General features: G+C 43.9%; 2 protein-coding genes across 3 annotated transcripts; both read left to right on the top strand.

Annotated features, from left to right (window-relative positions):
* Positions 1-4673: 4673 nt before the first annotated feature.
* On the top strand, positions 4674-8538 carry TMEM59 (transmembrane protein 59). 2 transcript variants are annotated; one of them, XM_035900210.1, is made up of 6 exons: positions 4674-4757; positions 4959-5111; positions 5379-5463; positions 5797-5878; positions 6669-6777; positions 7576-8538. In XM_035900210.1, the coding sequence occupies exons 2-6, from the start codon at positions 4962-4964 to the stop codon at positions 7729-7731; spliced, it is 582 nt and encodes a 193-aa protein (XP_035756103.1). In that variant the 5' UTR covers positions 4674-4757; positions 4959-4961; the 3' UTR covers positions 7732-8538. The 2 variants fall into 2 exon arrangements, with proteins under 2 accessions (XP_035756103.1, XP_035756102.1); XM_035900209.1 differs by having other exon boundaries at positions 5794-5878; positions 7576-8537.
* Positions 8539-12491: 3953 nt separating this feature from the next.
* Positions 12492-16824, top strand: LDLRAD1 (low density lipoprotein receptor class A domain containing 1). The gene is made up of 6 exons (XM_009644656.1): positions 12492-12512; positions 12921-12975; positions 14540-14671; positions 15098-15235; positions 15762-15890; positions 16679-16824. The coding sequence occupies exons 1-6, from the start codon at positions 12492-12494 to the stop codon at positions 16822-16824; spliced, it is 621 nt and encodes a 206-aa protein (XP_009642951.1).
* Positions 16825-19779: the final 2955 nt, after the last annotated feature.

Here is a 19779-nt window from a genome sequence, read left to right as displayed (position 1 = left end):
TCTGGGCTGGGAGCCCTTCTCGAGGCCTGTCCCCGTGCATGTTTTGTCAAGCAGTGTTGGACGTGTCTTTTAAGTAAACATGACCATGAAGGAAGAGTATGCTTGCAGCGCTCAGGTGCAGTCAGCAGCCTGCTGCTGTTCTCCTGTGGCGTCTCTCATCTGGCATAGGTTTTTCTTCCTCTCAAAGTAGGGAATGCAGTGGCCTCTCTAAAGATAGATACTTCATTTTGAAAATAGGTGGTTAGGCTGCAGCTTGCCAAAGAAATGCCGCTTTCAAAGGATAGCTTTGTTAGTGCTGGGTACTTCTGTGGGTTTGGGAGGATTTGCTGCATTTTTTTAACTCCTGCTCCTAAAGAGGCAGCTGTAATTTGTCTTGGGCTGTTCCATATTTTTGGGCACTAAAACAGTGCTGCGTCCCTGGCAGGCCAAAGATCCTGAGTCAGGGCACTAGCGTGACACTTGGATATTGAAAGATTAAGCATAAATGATGATAAACGAGTAGCTTGTCAGAACCGACAAACTGTGTTTTGATTCACTGGCATAGAATTGTTTTCATCTCATGATAAAATACTGCAATAGCGTCTACTGGGAATCTAATTTCATACTCCAGAGTTTGCTGTTGGTTCAAAGCTTTGTAAACCTTTAACTACTGGTTTGAATTTGGAAAATCTATTGGCAAAAGTCTCATCTTTCCTTGTTCTTTCTTGACAGTATACTTCATTATCAGCTGCAGCTATGTAGCAGGTTGAACTAAATTATGGGAGTTCTTACCCCGTCTTTGAGATTTCACAGGAGGACAGTGGACAAATGGGGACAGTGACAATGTTAGGTAATAGGGCTTTGCTTTCATGTGAAACTTAAATTGGATTTTGTGACTCTAGCTGGTACTGATATCTCCACAGAGGGAAGTAACAGAGTTTTGTGGAATACAGGTAAACTTACATCTGTGCTTATGGCATGTTTTGGTGCCTTTGTGTGATGATAGTGAGGAGAAACAACTAAACCTGAGATGTTAGGACTAAACATTATGCTAATATATTTCTGTACTGTTTTGGCACAATGGTCTTGCCTCTGTTAAAGGACTCTTTTTCAAGTTCAGGGAAATCTGATAATTCTGTGATTTTTACTGTACTTTTAAATTCTTTGTTGTGTGGTGTTGGAGCTGTCAAATAATACACCAATCTCTTCATTTACATTTAGTTTTTGTCACAAAACTACCAGTTGAATTGAAGGAAATAGTTTCAGTTGTCATTGGAAAGTAAGACAAGCTTCATTGAGACTTCCATGGAAGACTGCCATAGAAATCTGTCTGCTAAAGCTAATTCTGTCAGGATATCAAGTTACAGGACGTATTTTCTGCAACAGCATAACTATTTTAGCCACCTTGCCAGTGTTGTTAGATGTAAGTTTTAATTTACGTTCACAGTTTGCTCCCTTTGTGCCTTTAAAGCATATGAACTTGCACTCTTGGAGATGAACAATGGCCAATTAATTTATGATAGGTTATACAGAAGGTGTGGTATGTTTGTTTCTTGTTAAGTTAATGCAGAGTCCGTTTTCCACCTGTACAGCAACTGGCTGCAGTCATTTGGGGTGGTTACGTGGTTAGTGGTGTTGATGGGTCTGATTCATGACAGGGTGTGATCATAAGTAGGAGTGCTCACGTAATGGAGGCTGTCTTTAGTTCTGCAATGTGAAAAGCATTACATGCAGAAAGTGCATGTCCATCCCTTTGGTATTGTGGACAGAAGAAATAATAGGTGTAGGTTTTCTATATTTGCATAATTTTAATAGTTGCAGTGAGGAAGCACTTTTCCCCTCCAGTTCAATATAATAAATAAAAATGTGTGTTTGTGGAACTGGTTTGGCAAGTACCAGTACCCTGGCTAACTGCTTTAGTACATCAGAAGATAAACTCTTATTTTGACATTCTGTTTTATTTCAGATTAGCGCCTGGTAGATACATTGTAATATGCTGTGAAAATGAGTCTCTCTCTTCTTTTTTTTTTTTTTTTGTCCTCTCTGGTTGGGTTCTCCTGTTTAATTCCTGAGATCGAAGGCTATCTATTCTTTGTAGGGTTAAATGCCAGTAAATCTTCTACAGCCGTATCTCTTATTTTTAAAAGCAACACCTTTTAAGAAAATGCTGTGCAACTTTGCTTGTGAGCTGTAGGACTGGAATTACAAAATAGAATTTGCTGTTCCAGGTCTGCCCCGCCACAGAATGAAGAGCTCCGTTTGAAATAAAGCAATAGTTATACTACAGTGTTAAAGAAATACAGTTTGTTTTTATTCCAGATGATCCAGAGTGTCAAGTTTAGCTTATAGAGCTTCCAAAAAAAAGAATTGTTTGTTTTCTGCCAATTTATTGTTGAGTGGAGGGATGCAAGCCTTTTCTTGTGCCTTCCCAGGAAGAGGAACTGTACGCGTGCCAGCGAGGCTGCAGACTGTTTTCCATTTGTCAGTTTGTGGACGATGGCATTGATTTGAATCGAACCAAACTGGAATGCGACTCTGGTAAGACTTCAGTACCCCTTCAACGTCCTGTAATGAGGAGATATAACAGAGGCAAGAGCAGGAACATCTGAAAGGGTGTTGTTAAATTGGTGGGATTACTTCAGTTGCTTTCTGGCTTTAACAACTTCTTAAAGTTTATGTACAGGATATAAAAAAAAAATCTTAGGGAAAGGTTGTCTGTTCTCTGTGGGTTTCTCCTTACCTGATCCTTAGTGTTGCTGTTTTCTTGAATTTCTTAAGTATCATCAGTCTCTGTAAATAAATTAGGAATACTTCATTTTACTGTAAACACATTGTCATAGAAGACGCAATATGACTGGGAAAAAATATCTAGTCAAATCAACACTTTTCCTTTAATAATTCCATGCAACAATCAGTCCCATTTACAATTCCTGACAAACTTATATATAGAAGTGAATTGTTCAGGCGGAGTAAGAATACAGATCTTAATGCGCTGTCTGCCTCGTAGCTTGTGGTCTAGGCTACATCCTGAGGTTTACCTACAGCTAAACTCTTGGGAATTAGGCACATGTTTTGTCTGAAATAGGCCATTAAATACTTGTGACTAATTCTCTCAGATTGTCTATGTTAGAGCAAAAATTTCATAGTGAAGGTGAAATATGTGGTGTATAGGCTAATCAGTATTGTTCTGGAATTGCATAGAACTTTCATCCAATAATATTGAGGCAGATGATTCACAGTTTTGTTCAGAGATTAAGTGGGACATAACCACCCAAAGCAGGAAAGCTAGGAGCTCTCCGTCTATATTTCCAATATAATTAGAGCACCAAGCCAGCACTCAAAGGAGGCTTTTACCCTCTCAGTAGCTCATAAAAACAAGAAGGCTAGTGGCTAGCCCAGAAAGCTGATGGAAAGTACACAAGTAGAAAGCTTGACATGCAAAGATGTTAATGTGATACAAAACTGCATTAAATACTCTAGAAATGGGTTAATGCTCTAGTCTGTCATACACTGTGAATAGCTGTGATACAGCATGTCAATCTAGTTGTCAAACCACACATGAAAGAGTGCCATAAAAAAAGAGTAATGTGGCAATAGACCACATGTAGAGGTAATTGAACAGTTGCTTACTTTCTGGTTTAACTCTTCTTTCTGAGGCTGTTGTCTTTTGCTGGCTTATGTTCTGTAATCTGTTACACTGGTTGGTGCCCTGACTAAGTATTCCGTGCTTGGCAAGATATGTCTTGGCTGATCTGCTCAATTCTGTTTCCTGATACTTCTTTCTGCCTACAAACACTAGTTTGGTGGCAGTTTTACCACAGAATTGCTGTTCAGGTGCTATGAGCCGCATACTTAAATGTTTAGCTGCTGGTGCCATGCTGTTCTTAGCCTTTATGATGGTCCATTTGTTCCTGTAGAAAACTGGAAGAGCTACTGTCCTCTGTGTTGCTACTTGTTTTGAGTCTTTAGTTCACGTAGTACTACAAAATTGTCCACCTAAGCTTCAGTGTTTTGGGGAAGAGCTATGCCCATGTATTGTCTGCCCGATATCTCCAAGGGCAGAATAATTTAAATTATTCTCTCTGAATAATTTAGATTTCTTGGTCTTTATGGTCTCTAGTGAACAATTAATAGAAGCTTTCTGTAGAACAATGTTGGCTTTGTTTTTCGTTAAAAAAATACTCCATAATACTTTCAGTGCAGTTTCTGTATTCCTCACACGAGCAGGAAAATGCTTCTTTAGTTTTCCTGTGATACCGTGACTTCTGTTGTTACCTCTAAGGGATTTAACGGAGTGATAGTCCCTCTGATCTTTTTAGGCTTCCGACTGTTCTCTGAGGTAAAAACTTGTATTTTACATGGTATGTAGAGGAAAAATGATAGTGGTAGTTGGAGAATCAATGAAAACTTGCATCCCCAAGTTTGTCAAGGGTAACATTTCTGATCAGTTGCTCTGATTGCATTCAGATTTCGACTACCTCATCTGTCTAAGCTCCAATTCCTTAACCTTCGTTAGACCTCAGAGCGAATGCTACCCTTGGAGTGACTGCCGTATCTTTCCCTGCAAATGGGATTGTCAGTCTTTTAACTCGTGCTTTGTTTCTGATCCAACTTATACTGAAAATGTTTTCTGAACTAAAATGCAGAATTTGTCTTCTCATTTGGGGAACTTCTTCCTTGCAGCCTGTACTGAAGCATACTCCCAATCTGATGAACAATATGCTTGCCATCTTGGATGCCAGAATCAATTGCCATTTGCTGAGTTAAGGCAAGAGCAAGTAAGTAGATGACATGTTTTTCAAATACCACCTACTTGTTTTCTGTTCAGTGTGTCTTCTCTTTTTTTATATTTCTTCAAAAGGAAGATAAATCTTCCTAAGGACTGAAATCTAGACATGGGGCATGGGGTGAGCAAGACCATGATTTCTATTTTTTTCATATAAAAACAAATGGAAAACCAGTTAATGTTACTTTTGCAGTTAATGTCCCTGATGCCAAGAATTCATCTCCTCTTTCCTCTTACACTGGTGAGATCATTCTGGAGTGACATGATGGATTCAGCTCAGAGCTTCATAACATCCTCATGGACTTTCTACCTTCAAGCAGATGATGGCAAAATTGTCATATTCCAGGTGCTTGCCTTCTTTTGTTGAGATTAAGGTGTCCTGGGTGCTAAATGTTTAACTCTGCTCCTTCCAGTCACATAAAAGACTGGAGCACTATCAGAAGTTTTTAGGTTTTTATAGTATTTCACTGCCAGGGCAGGGGGCGGGGGCAATCAAACTTGCGTAATTGGTGCATATCTTAAGGTTAACTTCTGTATTAGTTCTGAAAGTGTAAATGATTATGATCAGTGGAAGCCTGCTAGCAGGATCTCCTAACTCCTTATTTTGTTTCAGTCAAAGCCAGAAGTACAGTATGTTCCACAGCTTGATCAAGAAACTGGAGATACAAGAGGATCCTTGTCACTGAGTAAAACAGCCTGTAAGTTGTTCTTTGTGCTTTGGAAGAGCAAATACAAATGTTTCCTGTCATAAAAAAAAAAAAAAAAAAAAAAAAAAAAAAAAAAAATTGCAGGTGGCACATGAAGGCAGATTTTTAGAAAGCTGAAATACAATTGTTTGCCATGTAGACTGCACTATGTACACTTAGCAAAGTATGTGGTGGAAACTAAGCTCTGCTGGAAATAGAAACATGCAAGCTAGGGCCATTTTAAAAGCTTCCTTTTATGTTCTCTGTATAGGCAAACTGTGTGGCGTTTGGGACGTCTCTTTTATTGCTTTCCTGACAGCTGTTTCTGCTGTTGTATTTCAGCAGACCTACGCCCAGGAAGTTCACAGACATACCGAGGACTTTTTGAAGAGCAAGAAAATGACAGCTTTTTCAAGTGTATTTCCATGTATGTGTATTCTAGAATGTCCGTACCTAGTAAGGAGGATAATGGCATTTGCTCTGTGTGTGTGGGGGCACTGTAGCAAGATCGCAAAGTGCTACAAGCCTGCTGGGTTCAGGGTGCATAGCAGTTAAAATCGTGTATCTGACTGTTATTGCTATTTTTCCATGCTGGCCCCATGTTATTTTCAGGCTATTCTGCCAACTTTGATTCTCCTTTCAATTTCAAGTGAACATCATATTGGTAATTTCCTACACGTTTTTTTGAGCATGTTCTGTGAACTATTTCATCAATACTGTGTTTTGCCTGTTGTTTAGCTCTGGGTATGTTTCAGGGCAAAGCACTTGTTTTGTATTTTGTTTTGGGATTATCTGATATGAAAGACACTGTTGTGTCTCATTTCCAGGCTGAAAATGCCCAGTATATCTTTATTAAAGCTTTGCTGAAGATGAGCATGTTGGTAGTTCTTTCCCTTAACCCTGATTGCTTTCTTCTTAAAAGTTTACACATGAAAGATCAGTGAATTGCACTGCAAATGTGTAACAGAAAAATCTGTTTTTAAAATTGTAAATGAGAGGATGCTTAGGGCTGAATAAACAGAATCCAGCAAGTCCTTTGTGTCTTCCAAGTCAGATACTGAATAGGCATTGGAGTACCCAGGAGTCTGAAGTGGGCCCTGTAGCTGGAAGAGCTAGTGAATCAGCAGCAAATGCAGTCAAAATTGAGCCGAACTTTTTAGAAGGGCCATTGTCTTGTATTCAGTGTATGAAATCTAGTAACATTCTTTTCATTTCAGAAATTCCAGTTGGATTTTAACCACTACGCTCGTCCTGTCAGTGTTGGTGCTGCTCTGGATTTGTTGCGCAACTGTAGCTACAGCTGTAGAGCAATATGTTCCATCTGAGGTAACTATTTTATAACTTACAATACTTTGAATTTATTAATTATATTACTTTTATGTTACAGCTGTCTAGAGACTAGGAAACATTGGGGGGGGAAGTTTAACTAGAGTGGGGTTTGGGTTTTGGTTTTTATTTTTATTTTGTGGATGTAGTTAGCAAATGACTTTTGTTATTTAAATGTTGATTTTATAGCTGAACAATTCTTGCTCATTCCTGTGGTTGATAGGTGCTTTGAGCCTTACTCAGGCAGCCCAGGGATGATGTCTTTTGGTTCGTAGTGCTCTCTTCTTGACAACCTTCAGATTACTCTTAAAAAAAAAAAAAAAAAAAAAAAAAAGGAGGCTGCTTCTAATTTCTCTGGGAATAAAGCTGTACTGAGGGTTGGGTGGTATAGGTGGAATCCAGTATGGGTTTAATCCAGGAGGATCAAAAGTGAGAACAGAAGCGACAGCCTATTATCGTTGAGCAGAGAGTCTGATCAGAGGGGAACTGGCTGAAGTAGCATCTCTAGTGCCCAGAGAGATCCCCGTACTTCTGGAACGAGCAAGGCTTACAGTATTTGCAAACTAAAGGAGCTGTTATGCAAGCACTGTATCTACTGTTGTTCTGGCAGACTTGGTATGTTTCTTCTGGACTCAAATCTAGTTCCAGCCATTAATTTCAGATGTTACAGAAAGCCTGGGTTAACTTGTGTTGAAGGGCTGCAGCCATCAGAACCAGCAATGTAGTTGCATAATGAAATGCGTTTTATTCACAGTACGGAGAGTCTTTGTCTTAAAGTGAATTGTTTAAATATTTCAGAAGCTGAGCATCTATGGAGATTTGGAATACATGAATGAACAAAAACTGAACAGATATCCATCCTCTGCACTTGTTGTGGTTAGATGCAAGACTGAGGAACATGAAGAAGCTGGACCTCTTCCTACAAAAGTCAATCTGGCTCAATCAGCAATTTAAATAAGTCTCCATTGGATCCAACAGACTAATTCTAACAGAGCTAGCAACTCCTGATTGCTTGTGGTGGTTCTTCAGATAAGAAGCTTAGCAGCCAGTCTTAAAATGCAAATAAAGTTACAGAATCAACAAATGTCACGGGATTTTGTTTTCAACTAGTAGTGAAGATTCAGACATCTTGAATTTATGTTTGTTTCCAGACATAATCACTTTTCACTGGTGTTTGCTATGTGTCTTTTTGCTTACAAAAGCTGTAAGCATGCTTTCCACAGTTCTGCCATGACACTTTCAAACTTACTTGTGTGTTCTAGGATGTAATGTATACATTCAGAGTTAGCTTTGTAAAGGTATAAGAAATTTTAAGTAGGCAGGAGATGCCTTTTTAGTGTTGCACTTTCTGTTGTAGTTAAGAGGAAATATTATAAAATTATCTGCTAATTTTTGTACTTGTTAATGTCCATGCACAAACAACTGTGTCTCCAAAAATAGAAATATATTTTTTCTACAGTGTGGCAATATCCAAGATGGAAAGCATTGGTGAGGTGCTGTAGGCTAGAACTCAGTTTGTGAAAGACGGAAACTTTGTTAAAACTTAGGGACATATCCCTTCACACAGAGAACATTACACTGTCAATTATTTTGTCAAACTTTAGCATTTAAGTCTTAATTTGCTTGTAAAGTTAGCGCCTGTGTTTTCTGAAGAAATTCTACTTTCTGTTCTTGATTAACTATTCCAGTCTTGTAACTTCATTTACAGAAACAAGTTGATTCCTGAGAAATGAGAACAGACAAATAAAATTGACTGTACAGAAAATGTTGACTATATAGCTTTTTGCTATGGTTAATTATTGACCACAAAGGCTTTCATACTGAATATAGTCTGTGGCATTCCTCTCATGGGTGATGTGACCTGATTTTGCTACATGATTTACTAACACAGCAACAAGGAACAATGTCTCTCTTATTTCTAATGTATTTTTTGCAGCTCTTGTCTTTGAGGTGATTACTACATGCTGGTTCCCATAGCCCTGGCCAGGTGGGGGTCTGTGATATATTTTAAGATCTCTGCAAGTGTTTGAAAGCTGGCTAGAATGCATGATCTCCAGCTCCTCATCATATTTTGTTGATTATACAAAGCTCTCCCCTTGAGGGTTTAAAAAAACCCAGAAAACCAAACAACCAAACCGCCAAACACTACCTCTTCAGGTTTTGAATTCTAGTGAGAACTTGTAGAGATTCTGGAGGATACAGTGATGTGTTCCCTCGCTGTTAAAACTGGTTCAATAGTCATTCCTAATTCGGCCATAACGCTGATGTCTGTGTAACTGCAGGGGCTGGAGCCTTGCGGGGGCCACAAGTCAGGGATGTGCATTAAGCGGCCTGTACGGTGCTGCTGCAAGCCCTAGCGGGCTTGCACTCCAGCGGGTTTTGAGCCAGTGAGGTTTATGAGCATTAGGCGATGTTTGTTTCAAGGAGGCTTGTATCACGGTGCAGGAATTACAATTTGAAATCTTAAATTAGTGCTAAATTCTTCAGTGGGACAACATGGTAGCCCAGAAGTTTGGGTGCCGGCAGCCATTGACAGGTACCTTTGCGTGTAAGTGGTGTTATTGCAAAGGCCTCAAGCGTGACTGTTGTGAAAACCGATGGTGTGGTGGGTTTGGAGTGCTGTTCGCTTGCACGACAGCAGGGGCGGGAAATCTGTCTGGCTGCAGCAGCGATTCGGTTGCAATGTGTGTTTCTGTTCACCTAGTGCAAACCGCAGTCAGTGTACAGCCCTGGTTTGGTGCAGAGTGCCAGCGTTGGGCTTTGAGCGGTATCAAATGTGATGTGTGCAACGGATGTTCAAAAATTACTTTGTAAATATGGGCTCTGCTTCAGTAATTGCTGCCTGTCTTCTCAGCACTCTGTTTTTCGGGACTGCCTTTCCAGAAGAGACTTCAGCAATCCCAGTTTTTCTAGCTGAATTACTAACATAGAAATGTTTTCAAGTCTGTTAAAGTGTTTTCCTTTCCTATTGCATGTGGTTGCAGAGGGAGTGTTACAGCTTCAGGAAAACATGGCTATTTGCCTGTTTCAAATGTGCACGGCACAGCCTCTTAGGTTGATGACTCGATTTTGCAAAACTTTCTCTTCCAAAATGTTTTGACTTTATTGCTTACATTCCTGGGTTTGAGTTAAACAAACAACTTCTGCTTCCGTTTGGTGTTCTCTCTGCCTGTGACAAAGGGAGCAGAAGTTTTACGCATTTTCATCTTTTGTTCATTGTTTAATGACATTTCAGCAAAGTGATCTGTGCAGTGGAGCCGGTGATTCAGCAATGTGCTGCTAGGTCACAGGAAACTCGGTGCCTGTGGCAATCTGTCACTTGGCGCTGCTGTTTCCAGAGTGAGCCAGAGCCTGGAGAATTTGTTAAATGTTGTACTTGCAAGCTCTTGTCAAAGTATCTTCCCTCAGTAAAATCAGATACGAGCTAGGCTGCAGTAATTGAACTGTTTCTCAAGATTTCTAATCTAAATGGACTATTTAAGCTATCTTGGCATTTGACTTTGCAAAATGGCTTGTCCCACTCATTTTTTTGTTAAATGCTTGACTTCCTGACATCTTCATTTTCAGAGGCTGCAATTTGGGTTTGATCTCTGCCCAAGACCACTGTTTAAATGAAGGGCCTTAAATTATTGAAATTGCAGGAGGGAAAGCATTTTATATTCTCTTTAGGCATGTGTTCAACTGAACTTGTATCAGATTTTAAATGGAATCGTCTTGACACAAATGAGGCAACCCTCTCAAGTGTGTGCAATTCACTGCTGGCAGAAATAGCCATGGTACATTTGGGGGGGTCTTGGGGGGAGCTTGAGGGGGGTTTTTTTAGGTGCTAGAATTAACAGTAGTGTCCTATCGTACTGGATATCTTAATCCGTGTTCCCTCTTCAGCTTCTCTGATCTTCAACAAAGATTTTTTTTTTCTTCAGAAGGGCTTGCTTGTGTTTGTTGCCTCGTTCTCATGAACTCATTTTTCTGAACCAGTGGTCTTTGATGTGGGGTAACTGTTCTAAAACTCAGCTGCCTGGTTGGCTACAGCTGGGCTTGATAATCTTGGTGCAGGGAACAGATTCTGGTAGATGTCTGGTGGTACGGGCATTTGCCTGTAAGTGTGGGTTTACTCTGCATTTTAAACGTTTTCAACATGGATTGTTCCGTGGGGTATGGATAGCTCGCCTGCTTGACCTGGCGCATACAGGGGACTCTTGGCAAACTCTCAGTCATCTAATAAGCTTTTTGAAGGCTCAAAATAGTCCTGTGTCAAGTCCGATTAGAAACTAGAACTTCCTCTTTAAAGATAAACATCCAGAATTTAAGATACACAGGTTTTAACCCTTAATCTGTCATTCTTCCATGTTGTAGCAGGTGCCCAGATTGCAGACTGTTTGCTACTTGGGGTTTGGTGTTTTCACCCAAAATTGCCCCTCAGAACAGGAGAGCTTTCTAGCACCAAGCTTAACAGTGGGAAGCTTCTGCTTTGGACAAACTGGTGTTGCCATGCCAAAGGAGGAGCTCCTAAAAGACTGTATTTAATTCTGGCTGGTCTGTGAACCGGTGAGCACGGCATTGGCAGATGCCCTTGTCAAGAAGCGTCTATTAACTGAGTGTTAATGCAGTCGAGAATGAGTTGCCTGCATGGGGATGGAGAGGGAAGTAGCCCTAATTGTTTCTCCATGTTGGGCTTTATTTGGTGCTTTGAATCGATTTGAGGCAACTGTCTCGGGGCCACCTTACAGGCGATGTAGCTGCCAGCATCTCCTCTGAAGCCCTGCTAAGCTAGTTTTGCTGGTGCTTGGAGAGGACCGGTCATCTGTGAGGTGGCAACAGCTTGGAGGCACATGAGTCCTATGGACCCTCTGCAAGCAAGAAGAACATGGACTCCTCAGACACTTTATGCCAGTGCTTTTTCTCCCACCTACCCCTGTGGCAAAGCTGCCTGCTCGTGACATTTTATCCTTGAAGCTGCAAAATTCCACTCTGTATGTGCTCTGCTGGGACCTACAGCCAGTTTAGAAAGCTGCAATCTATTTGTAGGCTTGTGTTATCTACAGGCTGAGCTGCTAAGACTTACTGCAAGCCTGGAAATTCAAGTATGCAAGTGAAAAAGAGAGGACCCTGGAGGATTTGCTATGCTTGTGCTTGTTGCCCAAGCAGGGTAGCTATTCCAGATAGTTGTATCCTGCACAGCTCTGCTGAGATCTGATCACCTTGCAGGGAGTCTGGGCTGATGCTGCTACGAGGTCAGCATGTCAGCTCTATCTTAGGAAGGAGGTGGGGAGAAAGGAGGCTTGCATGAAGGTGGTCAGACTCTTCCCTCAAGCTTTCATCATGAAGGAGGATTCTCCCTGACCGGCACCAGGATAAATGGTGTCGGCATTAGCTAGGGGTGAGCGTTCATCTTCCTAACTGGTGTCAGGAGTGGCAGTGGGGTTCTCTGCATCCAAAATGTCCTTTATGATTTGCCTAATGCCCTGTCGTGAAATCAAGGTGGAGCCAGGAGGAATGAGAAGCAAACCAGAAACCCCACTTCCAACCGGAGCCGGAGCACAGGCTCCCTGCTGCCTTCCCCGTCCTCTCCTGCTTGTGTGCCTGGGCAGCAGCACACTCCTTGCTTTCCTAACCTCTGTTGGGTTTTGTATCCTGGTAACATCGCTCCTGTTAGGTGCAGAAAACTCCCTGTGCTCCTTTGCACTGCTGCGAGGGCTGTAGCTCTGGGAAGCATGAACAAAACTCACCCCCAGGTACAGTCCTTCTCTTCAGGGAAAAAAACTTATATGCTGCTGTTTCCTAAAGTACCTGTGTTCTTGATAAGGTTGTTTGTCTGACCTATTTATCACTGGTTTTTTGAGTTTCTAGTGGTTTCTACTTAACCTAATTTGATACAAAAGGAAAGTATTGATATAAAGCGCTGGACTTGCATTAGTGTTTGTTTTACAAATGGGTACCTAAGATTTAAAAGGTGATCTGACTGATTGCTTTGTGAATTAAATCTGGGCCATGTTTCCACCGAGGCAATTTTTACTTTTATGTCAAAATAAAGGAATACATTATATATTGCTGGGTAAGATGGTACAAGAACTAGAAAGGCATACTTTGCGTGGTTAGTGCGTGCTGCTCCTGTAAACAGTCTTTTATTCCTTTCCTTCTAGAGAAATGGTGATGTAGCTACTTTTGATTCAACAAAGTCCTTCTCTGAAGAAAGAGGTAATGAATAAAATGTAGAGCTTAACATTTTTATTATTAAAGCATAACTCAATTGAAAATACCTACATCATGTAAAAATGCAACCAGTATTTATGGTCTGTTGAGACCGACTTTTTTTTTTTTCCCTCCCCTTCTGTGTAGTGAAACATCCAGACTATAATATTAATAAATGTAAGCTGTTCTTTGTTGGCCTGGAATTGGCAGTCTTATGGTGAAGTAGCACGATAGGTAATCCTTGTCTGTCAGAGAAAGGCTCGTGGTGAACTTGCTATAGGCTTTCTATCCGTTTTAATAACCAAACTTCAGAAATTTTGTCCATATTAAGAGGGAGAAGGTGAGATCAAACAAAATCAATAGCAAACCTGTAGATTGGGTTGCAACAACATTTCATCACTGCCATTATTTTATATTTGTGTCTGTTTGCAACTGTTGTGCTTTCTGGTCAAAGGTGTTGTCTTGTAGACACAGACATGCTGAAATTCACCACTTTTCTTTCATGCGGACATGTTCTGCGTTTGATTCCTGCTCAGGCGTGACGGAGGGGGTGGTTGCTGCAGCCAAGATCCCTTTGCTGTTGAGCAAAGGCCAAGCCTTCGCTTGCGTTTGTACAACACAACAGCTAAGTAAATATGAAGCACAGCTAAGACAACTTCTAACTTTTTGGTCAAAGCTCTTTAAGTTCAGAAATACCACAATCCGGTTAAACATGCAGGGTTGTCTGAAGTGACCAGTTACAAGTTTCTCAGATGAGCACATTGATTTTATTTTTTTTTCTGCTGGTCTGGAAATACGAAGGAATGCAAGAAAATACAATGTTGGCTTAGAGACAAAGCACTGGTGCTGCAGAGAGCCGAGATGAAGGCAGCTGATCGGCGTTGCTCGTGCATGCGCTGCTGTGTGTTGCAATGACTGTGGGTTTGGCCTTTAGCTTCTGGATTTGGTTTGCTTTACGTACGTGACTTCCTGAAAGTTGGAGTCCCTGAAAGGTTGCTGCCCTTTGTACCCTGGTGATGTCTTTGGGGAGGGAAAGGGCTGCTCTTCAGTCAGTTCTCACCATTCTGAGCTGATAATTCAGCCTCATTCTGTGGGAATGTTAAAGTCCTGGTTGGGGCAGAAAGCCTGAAGCACTGTAAAATGAATTTTTACCTCTTGAGGAGTTTTGGGCTCTGGGAGGGCACCTTTCCCAGCCTTACACTGACCTGCCCTGTATTTTTTCTGCTCCTGCCGTGAAAAGGGCATTGCTGTCCCATGGGGTCAGGCAGGGGCTTGGCCTTCTCCACCCTTCTGCATCAGAGTGCATTGGGTGAGCTCTGATGGAGACGCAGCACTTGCGCCTTTTGGTCCCAGTGCTCCACAACGATGGCACAGGCTCTTCCACACTGCAAGTAGCAAAATTCCCTATTTTCGGAGGTGTTTAACATTGGAGTTTGGTTATTAAAACTCTCCACATGCAGAGCCCCCAACACATCACCCCTGTGGCTCTGCATTGTTCCCCTCCAAAACACCCCAACCCCGCTCAGGCCTGCCGGGCCCTTCCTCACCTCTCGCTCTTGCCTCCCAACAGGCTGCTGCCAGCCACGCAGCGCCCACGTGGGCTGCACGCGGAGATGTGCCTGCATCTCTGCCACGGCACTGCTCGTCCTCGCTGCCGCCGTGGGCTTGGCGGTGGCACTGGGACTCCTGCTACATGCGCCAGGTTGGTATCCCAAGAGTCGTCAGTTTTTTTGGTAAGGGGTGCAGAAAATGAGATTGCACGAGAAGAGCCTTTGTGGCCATCACCAGTGGTGAAGTGGTGCTTCCCAGTATGGATCAGGAGGAAGGGAAGGCACCAGTAGGGTGGCGTGGGGCTGTGCCAGGCTTGCACAGCCCGAGTCACCACCAGCCGTTCCTCGGCTCTGGTGTCCTGCTCCATAGGGCTTTGCTGACTGTGGGTGACACGGTCATGCTTCAGACCACTGGTATAGTTTTCAGACTCTGCCATGAACCCACCAGAGATTAATCCTGGCCCCTGGTTATTTCCAGAACAAAAAATGAATTTCAGAAATCCCCCTTTCTTCCCCTTGATCTGTTCCTCATTCCATGAAAATGTTGGAAAAGAAAGTATTTCTTGCTTTCCCTTCAGCGAACCGCTTCTGTGCAGCTTCCAATAACCACACAGGCTTCTTGTGCGATGACAGAGCGACCTGCATCCTGGCCAGCCAGGTCTGTGACAGAGTCAGCAACTGCAGGAATGGAGAGGATGAGCAGGAGGAACTCTGTAGTGAGTGGTTTTGTTGTGCCCGTCCTCCCCATGCTGGTCTTCCTGTTGCGAGACAGAGCAGCCGCTGCCCCTCTAATCCTGCTCGGTGCTTCTGACCGCGTATGTGAGCAGATAGGCCTGGAAGATCCTTTGTAGGCCAGATGCTGAGAGATGGCACTGCCCAAAACCTAGTGGGAGTGCCAGGAATCAAAGACTCCAAGCTCCTCTGATCTTCCTGGCTTTTTTTGGTTTTTAAACCATGATGCAGTTTTCCTCCATTGGTGAAGCTGTATGCCTACTGGAAAAAAAACCTCATTAAAGCAGAAAGCTGGGGTACCCGGACTCTGCTTCTGGCCCAGCCATGAGCATCCCTTTCCCTCTCCAACCGCAGCTTCCCCATCTGCAGCAGCGTTCATGCCCTGACGCTGCATGGGGAAGGACCGACAGACCCCCTATGACAGCAGCCTTTGGTAGCTGCCATCCCCATTTTAGCTGGTATATCTGTGCCCTGTGGAGTTGAGCATGTTCTGTGTGTCCGCTGTTGCAGGTGACTTGCCTCACAGCCTCCCAGGATACCTGGTTTTCCACTGCAGTAACCCCGCATACTGGGTCTATGCTGATCAGAGGTGTAACAGGATGAACGACTGTGGAGACTGCTCTGATGAGATGGGGAGCTGTAAGTCTCTCTTCTGGCTACTGTTGGGCAAAAGGTCTTTTCTGCTGATGGATTGAAATAGGTTGTACAGGCTTTGTGCTCACTGGCGCTGCTGGAAACACTGGAGGCTGGCATGCACTGCTAAAACACAGTAGGACATGGGTAGGACATCAGTATGAACCATGCAGCCTCCATCCCATCAGCTGCCAAGGGGCCTGTGTCAAAGCCTGGTGGCAACTGAGAGGGGAAAGGCTCCATGCTTTGCTGCCAGCCCCCAAAGTCGCTTCTCCACTGTGCCTTGCTGAGTGTGGAGCGGTTTCATCGTGACACATAGCTGTAGGCAGCAGCAATCGTTCAAATTGGCCTTTGGTTGTTGGTCAGGAGATGGGTATGTCTCTGAGCCAGGGGGACTGAGTGTGCCTCAGCAGCTTCAAAGCCATCTAGATCCTTCTCTAGCTAAAATGTTTGGTTTGTTCCAAAGTCACTCCTGTGGTTTTGAACCTCAGGTGAGACCTGCCTGTATCAGCAGCTTTCTCTGGAGTAGCTTGCTAAAAAATAAATTACGCCTAGTTTTTCCTCCCAGGATGGCATGTCTGCTACGAAGGTCATTGCGATGTCACGCTCACTGGTTGTGTCCCACGAGTCACATGAAGCGAGTGTCCTCTTTGGTGGGTTCACAGACTCAGGGTCATCGCCAGTGGCTTTTCAAAAGCTGCCAGGGATGAAAGGGTAGCTACCTGTGTAAGGAAGCTGAGAAGGGGGTCAGTGCAGCAGAAGCATTTTTGTTCCCTGTTTTCTGTCCCTCCCAGTGGCCGCCTGCCCCCCATGTGGGTCGGAGTGGTGGAGCTGCAGCCCTGTGCTCTACGAGTACTGCTCCTGCGTCCCCAGGAGGCTGTGCCGGGACGGCGTCCAGCACTGCCTCAGCTGGTCCGATGAGTATGTCTGCAGACCATGAGGTCTTGGTGCCCAGCAGCGCTGGAGGTGTCCTCCTGCTCTGCCACCCGCTTGGGAAGCTCCAAGCCAAGCAAGCCCTCATCAGCTGTGCTCTGACCGGCACTGAACAGGGACAAAGTGCTGGGCTTCTACGTCAGCCCGTGCTGCAGGCTAGACACCGGCTGTGGGACACCTTCACAGGTTCTCCCATCGTGTGAGGGTGAGTCCTTTCCACTCAGGCAGAGCACTGGCAACACAGACACTGTGTCTGGCCAACCCTGGGCGAGGGACTTCTCCACTGTGGACATGCTGGTGCCTCTGCAGGCAGCCAGATGAAGGTACACTGAGGACTACCCTAAAGAGCAGGAGCTGAGTGAGGTGAGCCTTTCTAGCCCATGGGTTGGCATTTCCCTCCAACACACCTTCACGCTCCTGATCCTCATGGGCAGGAGAAGAGGCCTGTGTTTGCGTTCAGAGCATGCCTGCAGATGGTTTCAGCAGTGGCTGTGAAGGCGCTGTGTTGATGCTCCCGGGACGCTTCCTTGGGAATGCTGTGCTGAGGGTGTGACAGGGTGACGAGCTGCTGCACAGGCCACCCCCCGCGCTCTTCTCAAACCATGAAGGCCAACATGGAGAGTGTAATGGCGAGGAAGACTGAAATGGGTGTTTCAGAGTTTGTGGGGATAAATCACCATGTCCCTGTGACCCTGCAGGGCAGGGAACTGGCGTGTATATAAAATGTACTTCTCTCGGGGCTGTGCAGTTCTGGAGCAGCAGCTCATCAGCTTGAGAACAGCCATGAGGCTGGGATGAGTTTGCACTGAAGTTGGCAAGGAAAGGAGAAAAAAAAAAAGTTACAGCCTCAGAGCAGAGAGCAGCAGAAAACGAAGTGCCACAGCCGCTCCTGGGCAGTGTGGGATGACACAGGGTCTGCATGTTGCTTGTTCCGTTCCTCTGCCAGGAATGGAGCAGGATCAGGCAGCCAAACCTTCAAAGCTGTCCTCAGGATATAGATATGCCACAGAAATTTAGGAAAGATGTGGTCTTTCTCTGCTCCTTTGAAAAGTTCATCTGTGTCTAAAACATCATCTCTCAGAAAAATCCCATGTTTACAGTGAGTGCCCTTACTTTTCTAGGCCCAAAATAAACATCAGGCTATATTCTTCCCACCACCATCCCAGGTCATATATCTTTAAAAATAAAACCCCATTTGATCATTTCCTCTCTGTCCTGTGATCTGCAACTCTGCAAGTCACCGTAGCTTGTATCAACAGTGAATGTTTCTTCTAATTCGTAGCTGGGATATAGCTGTAGATCTGAGAGGTCTTTTAAAAATAGCATTACTGTATTCTGACTCACACTTCACCTGGAACGAGATGGCAAAACTCTGCATAATGGAACCGGTACTACAGGAAACTTCTAAAGCCGCATTTAATAACCTGTCCTTCTCCACGCCTGGCTAGGATGGATGGCTTGCTTTCTCCATGCCTGTAAAACATTACTGCAGTGCATTCAGTGCTGCAGCTCAGAAGAGAGATTATGAGTTTCCTAGGTAAACATTTCTCACTTGCAAGCTTCCAGCCTCAATCAAAGCCTGAAATAGAGATGTGCACATTTTTAGTGGAGAGTCATAGGCATCTAACACTTCAACAAGGCTGAGTTGGGATTGGTAAATAAAGCCTGGATTATTGTAGTTGCTGTTGTTCCTCTTGTAACCCCAAAGTATGTTCTGGGGCAATCAATGAGGAAGTCTTGCAGCATTTCTTAAGAGGAGCTGAAGGAGGGGTGATTCGGAGGCAGTGCTACTGTGCAGCCTCTCTTTCCTGGGGAAAAAAGAGCTTATTTCTGATTCAGATGGGGTTCAGCCACAGGCTGTTTGCCTGTTCCTTGGCTTTGAAATGGGAGGATGCACAACAAGCTCTCTGCATTGGGAGGGTGCAGGTGGGCTACAACTGCTGCATGATTCTACTGGGCGGCGGTCAAAGAAAGGTGGAGAGAAAGGGAAGAAGAATCTCATCCCTCATATATAGTTCCCCTATGGGGGCTATATATGGATGACAGAACAATTGTAGTTGGTAAGGAACAGAATCAATCAGCTGTTTAAAATAAATAAATAAAATACAGAAACCCTCATGCTCAGCAATAGGGCCCAGACAATATGAATGGTAAAAGATAAAATGGCTTTGTATCAAAGATATTGGGACAGCTATGATTTTCTGGAGCCTCCAATGTTTGCTGTGGTTGGGAAGAAGATGCTGGCTAGGCTGACCCATATGGCAACTGCTGTGATTAATGGCACCAGGTTAGGAGAGAGGAACCAGGGACCCATCCTGCTCTGGATTTACACCCATGAAGAGACTAGCCAAGAGAGACAGGGGAAGCAACATCCCACAGGCAAGACTGAGAAACCAGCCTGGATACAGCCAGGGATGCAGCGGGCAGTTTAAGCAGGCACTATCTATGCCAGGGTGAGTCTCCTCCTGTAATTTTCTTACTTATTGACTTGTTCCTGGTCCGCAGAGGCTGTGTGCCTTACAGAGAGCAATAAGCAGAGATTTGTGGAGTTGAGGACATGGTGGTTAAGTGTGTCTAAGTCCTCCTAGGATAAAATTTACACAGTGGTGTGTTTAAAAGAGGAAGTCTGCTGGTCAGCAAGAAGCCTAAGAAAAGGAGTAATTGTATCAGGGATGGAGAGCATAAGAAACAGTGCTCTAAAGCACCTCTTCTGGACAGGAAAGCTGTACTGTATTATTTTACCAACCATCCTGTGACCTGGGCAGACCGTTCCTGTCAAATCACGATGTGCCTATTTTCCGGCTCAAGGCATCAGCTCCCAGCTGCTTTACCGAGGTGAAATGGAGTATACAATTCCCCGAGACGTGCAGCTCTCCATGGTCAGATTAGCAGATCTCCGCATGGCGGAAGGGCCAGCAAAGGAGATGAGTGGTGGGTGGCGGACCCCGAAGGCACCCCCGGG

Source organism: Egretta garzetta, unplaced genomic scaffold (genome assembly GCF_000687185.1).
Source record: "Egretta garzetta isolate BGI_Z169 unplaced genomic scaffold, ASM68718v1 scaffold768, whole genome shotgun sequence".
NCBI lineage: Eukaryota > Metazoa > Chordata > Aves > Pelecaniformes > Ardeidae > Egretta > Egretta garzetta.
The sequence above is the reverse complement of the archived record's forward strand: the minus strand, read 5'-3'. Positions and strand labels throughout refer to the sequence as shown.

Coding starts and splice junctions, on each gene's coding strand:
- TMEM59 (XM_035900209.1), top strand. CDS start 4,962: ATGTCCCTGATGCCAAGAATTCATCTCCTCTTTCCTCTTACACTGGTG. Junction 5,879..6,668: donor TTTTTCAAGTGTATTTCCAT/GTATGTGTATTC, acceptor TTTTCATTTCAG/AAATTCCAGTTGGATTTTAA. Junction 6,778..7,575: donor AGCAATATGTTCCATCTGAG/GTAACTATTTTA, acceptor TAAATATTTCAG/AAGCTGAGCATCTATGGAGA.
- LDLRAD1 (XM_009644656.1), top strand. CDS start 12,492: ATGAACAAAACTCACCCCCAG. Junction 12,513..12,920: donor TGAACAAAACTCACCCCCAG/GTACAGTCCTTC, acceptor CTTTCCTTCTAG/AGAAATGGTGATGTAGCTAC. Junction 15,891..16,678: donor CTCTGATGAGATGGGGAGCT/GTAAGTCTCTCT, acceptor TGTCCCTCCCAG/TGGCCGCCTGCCCCCCATGT.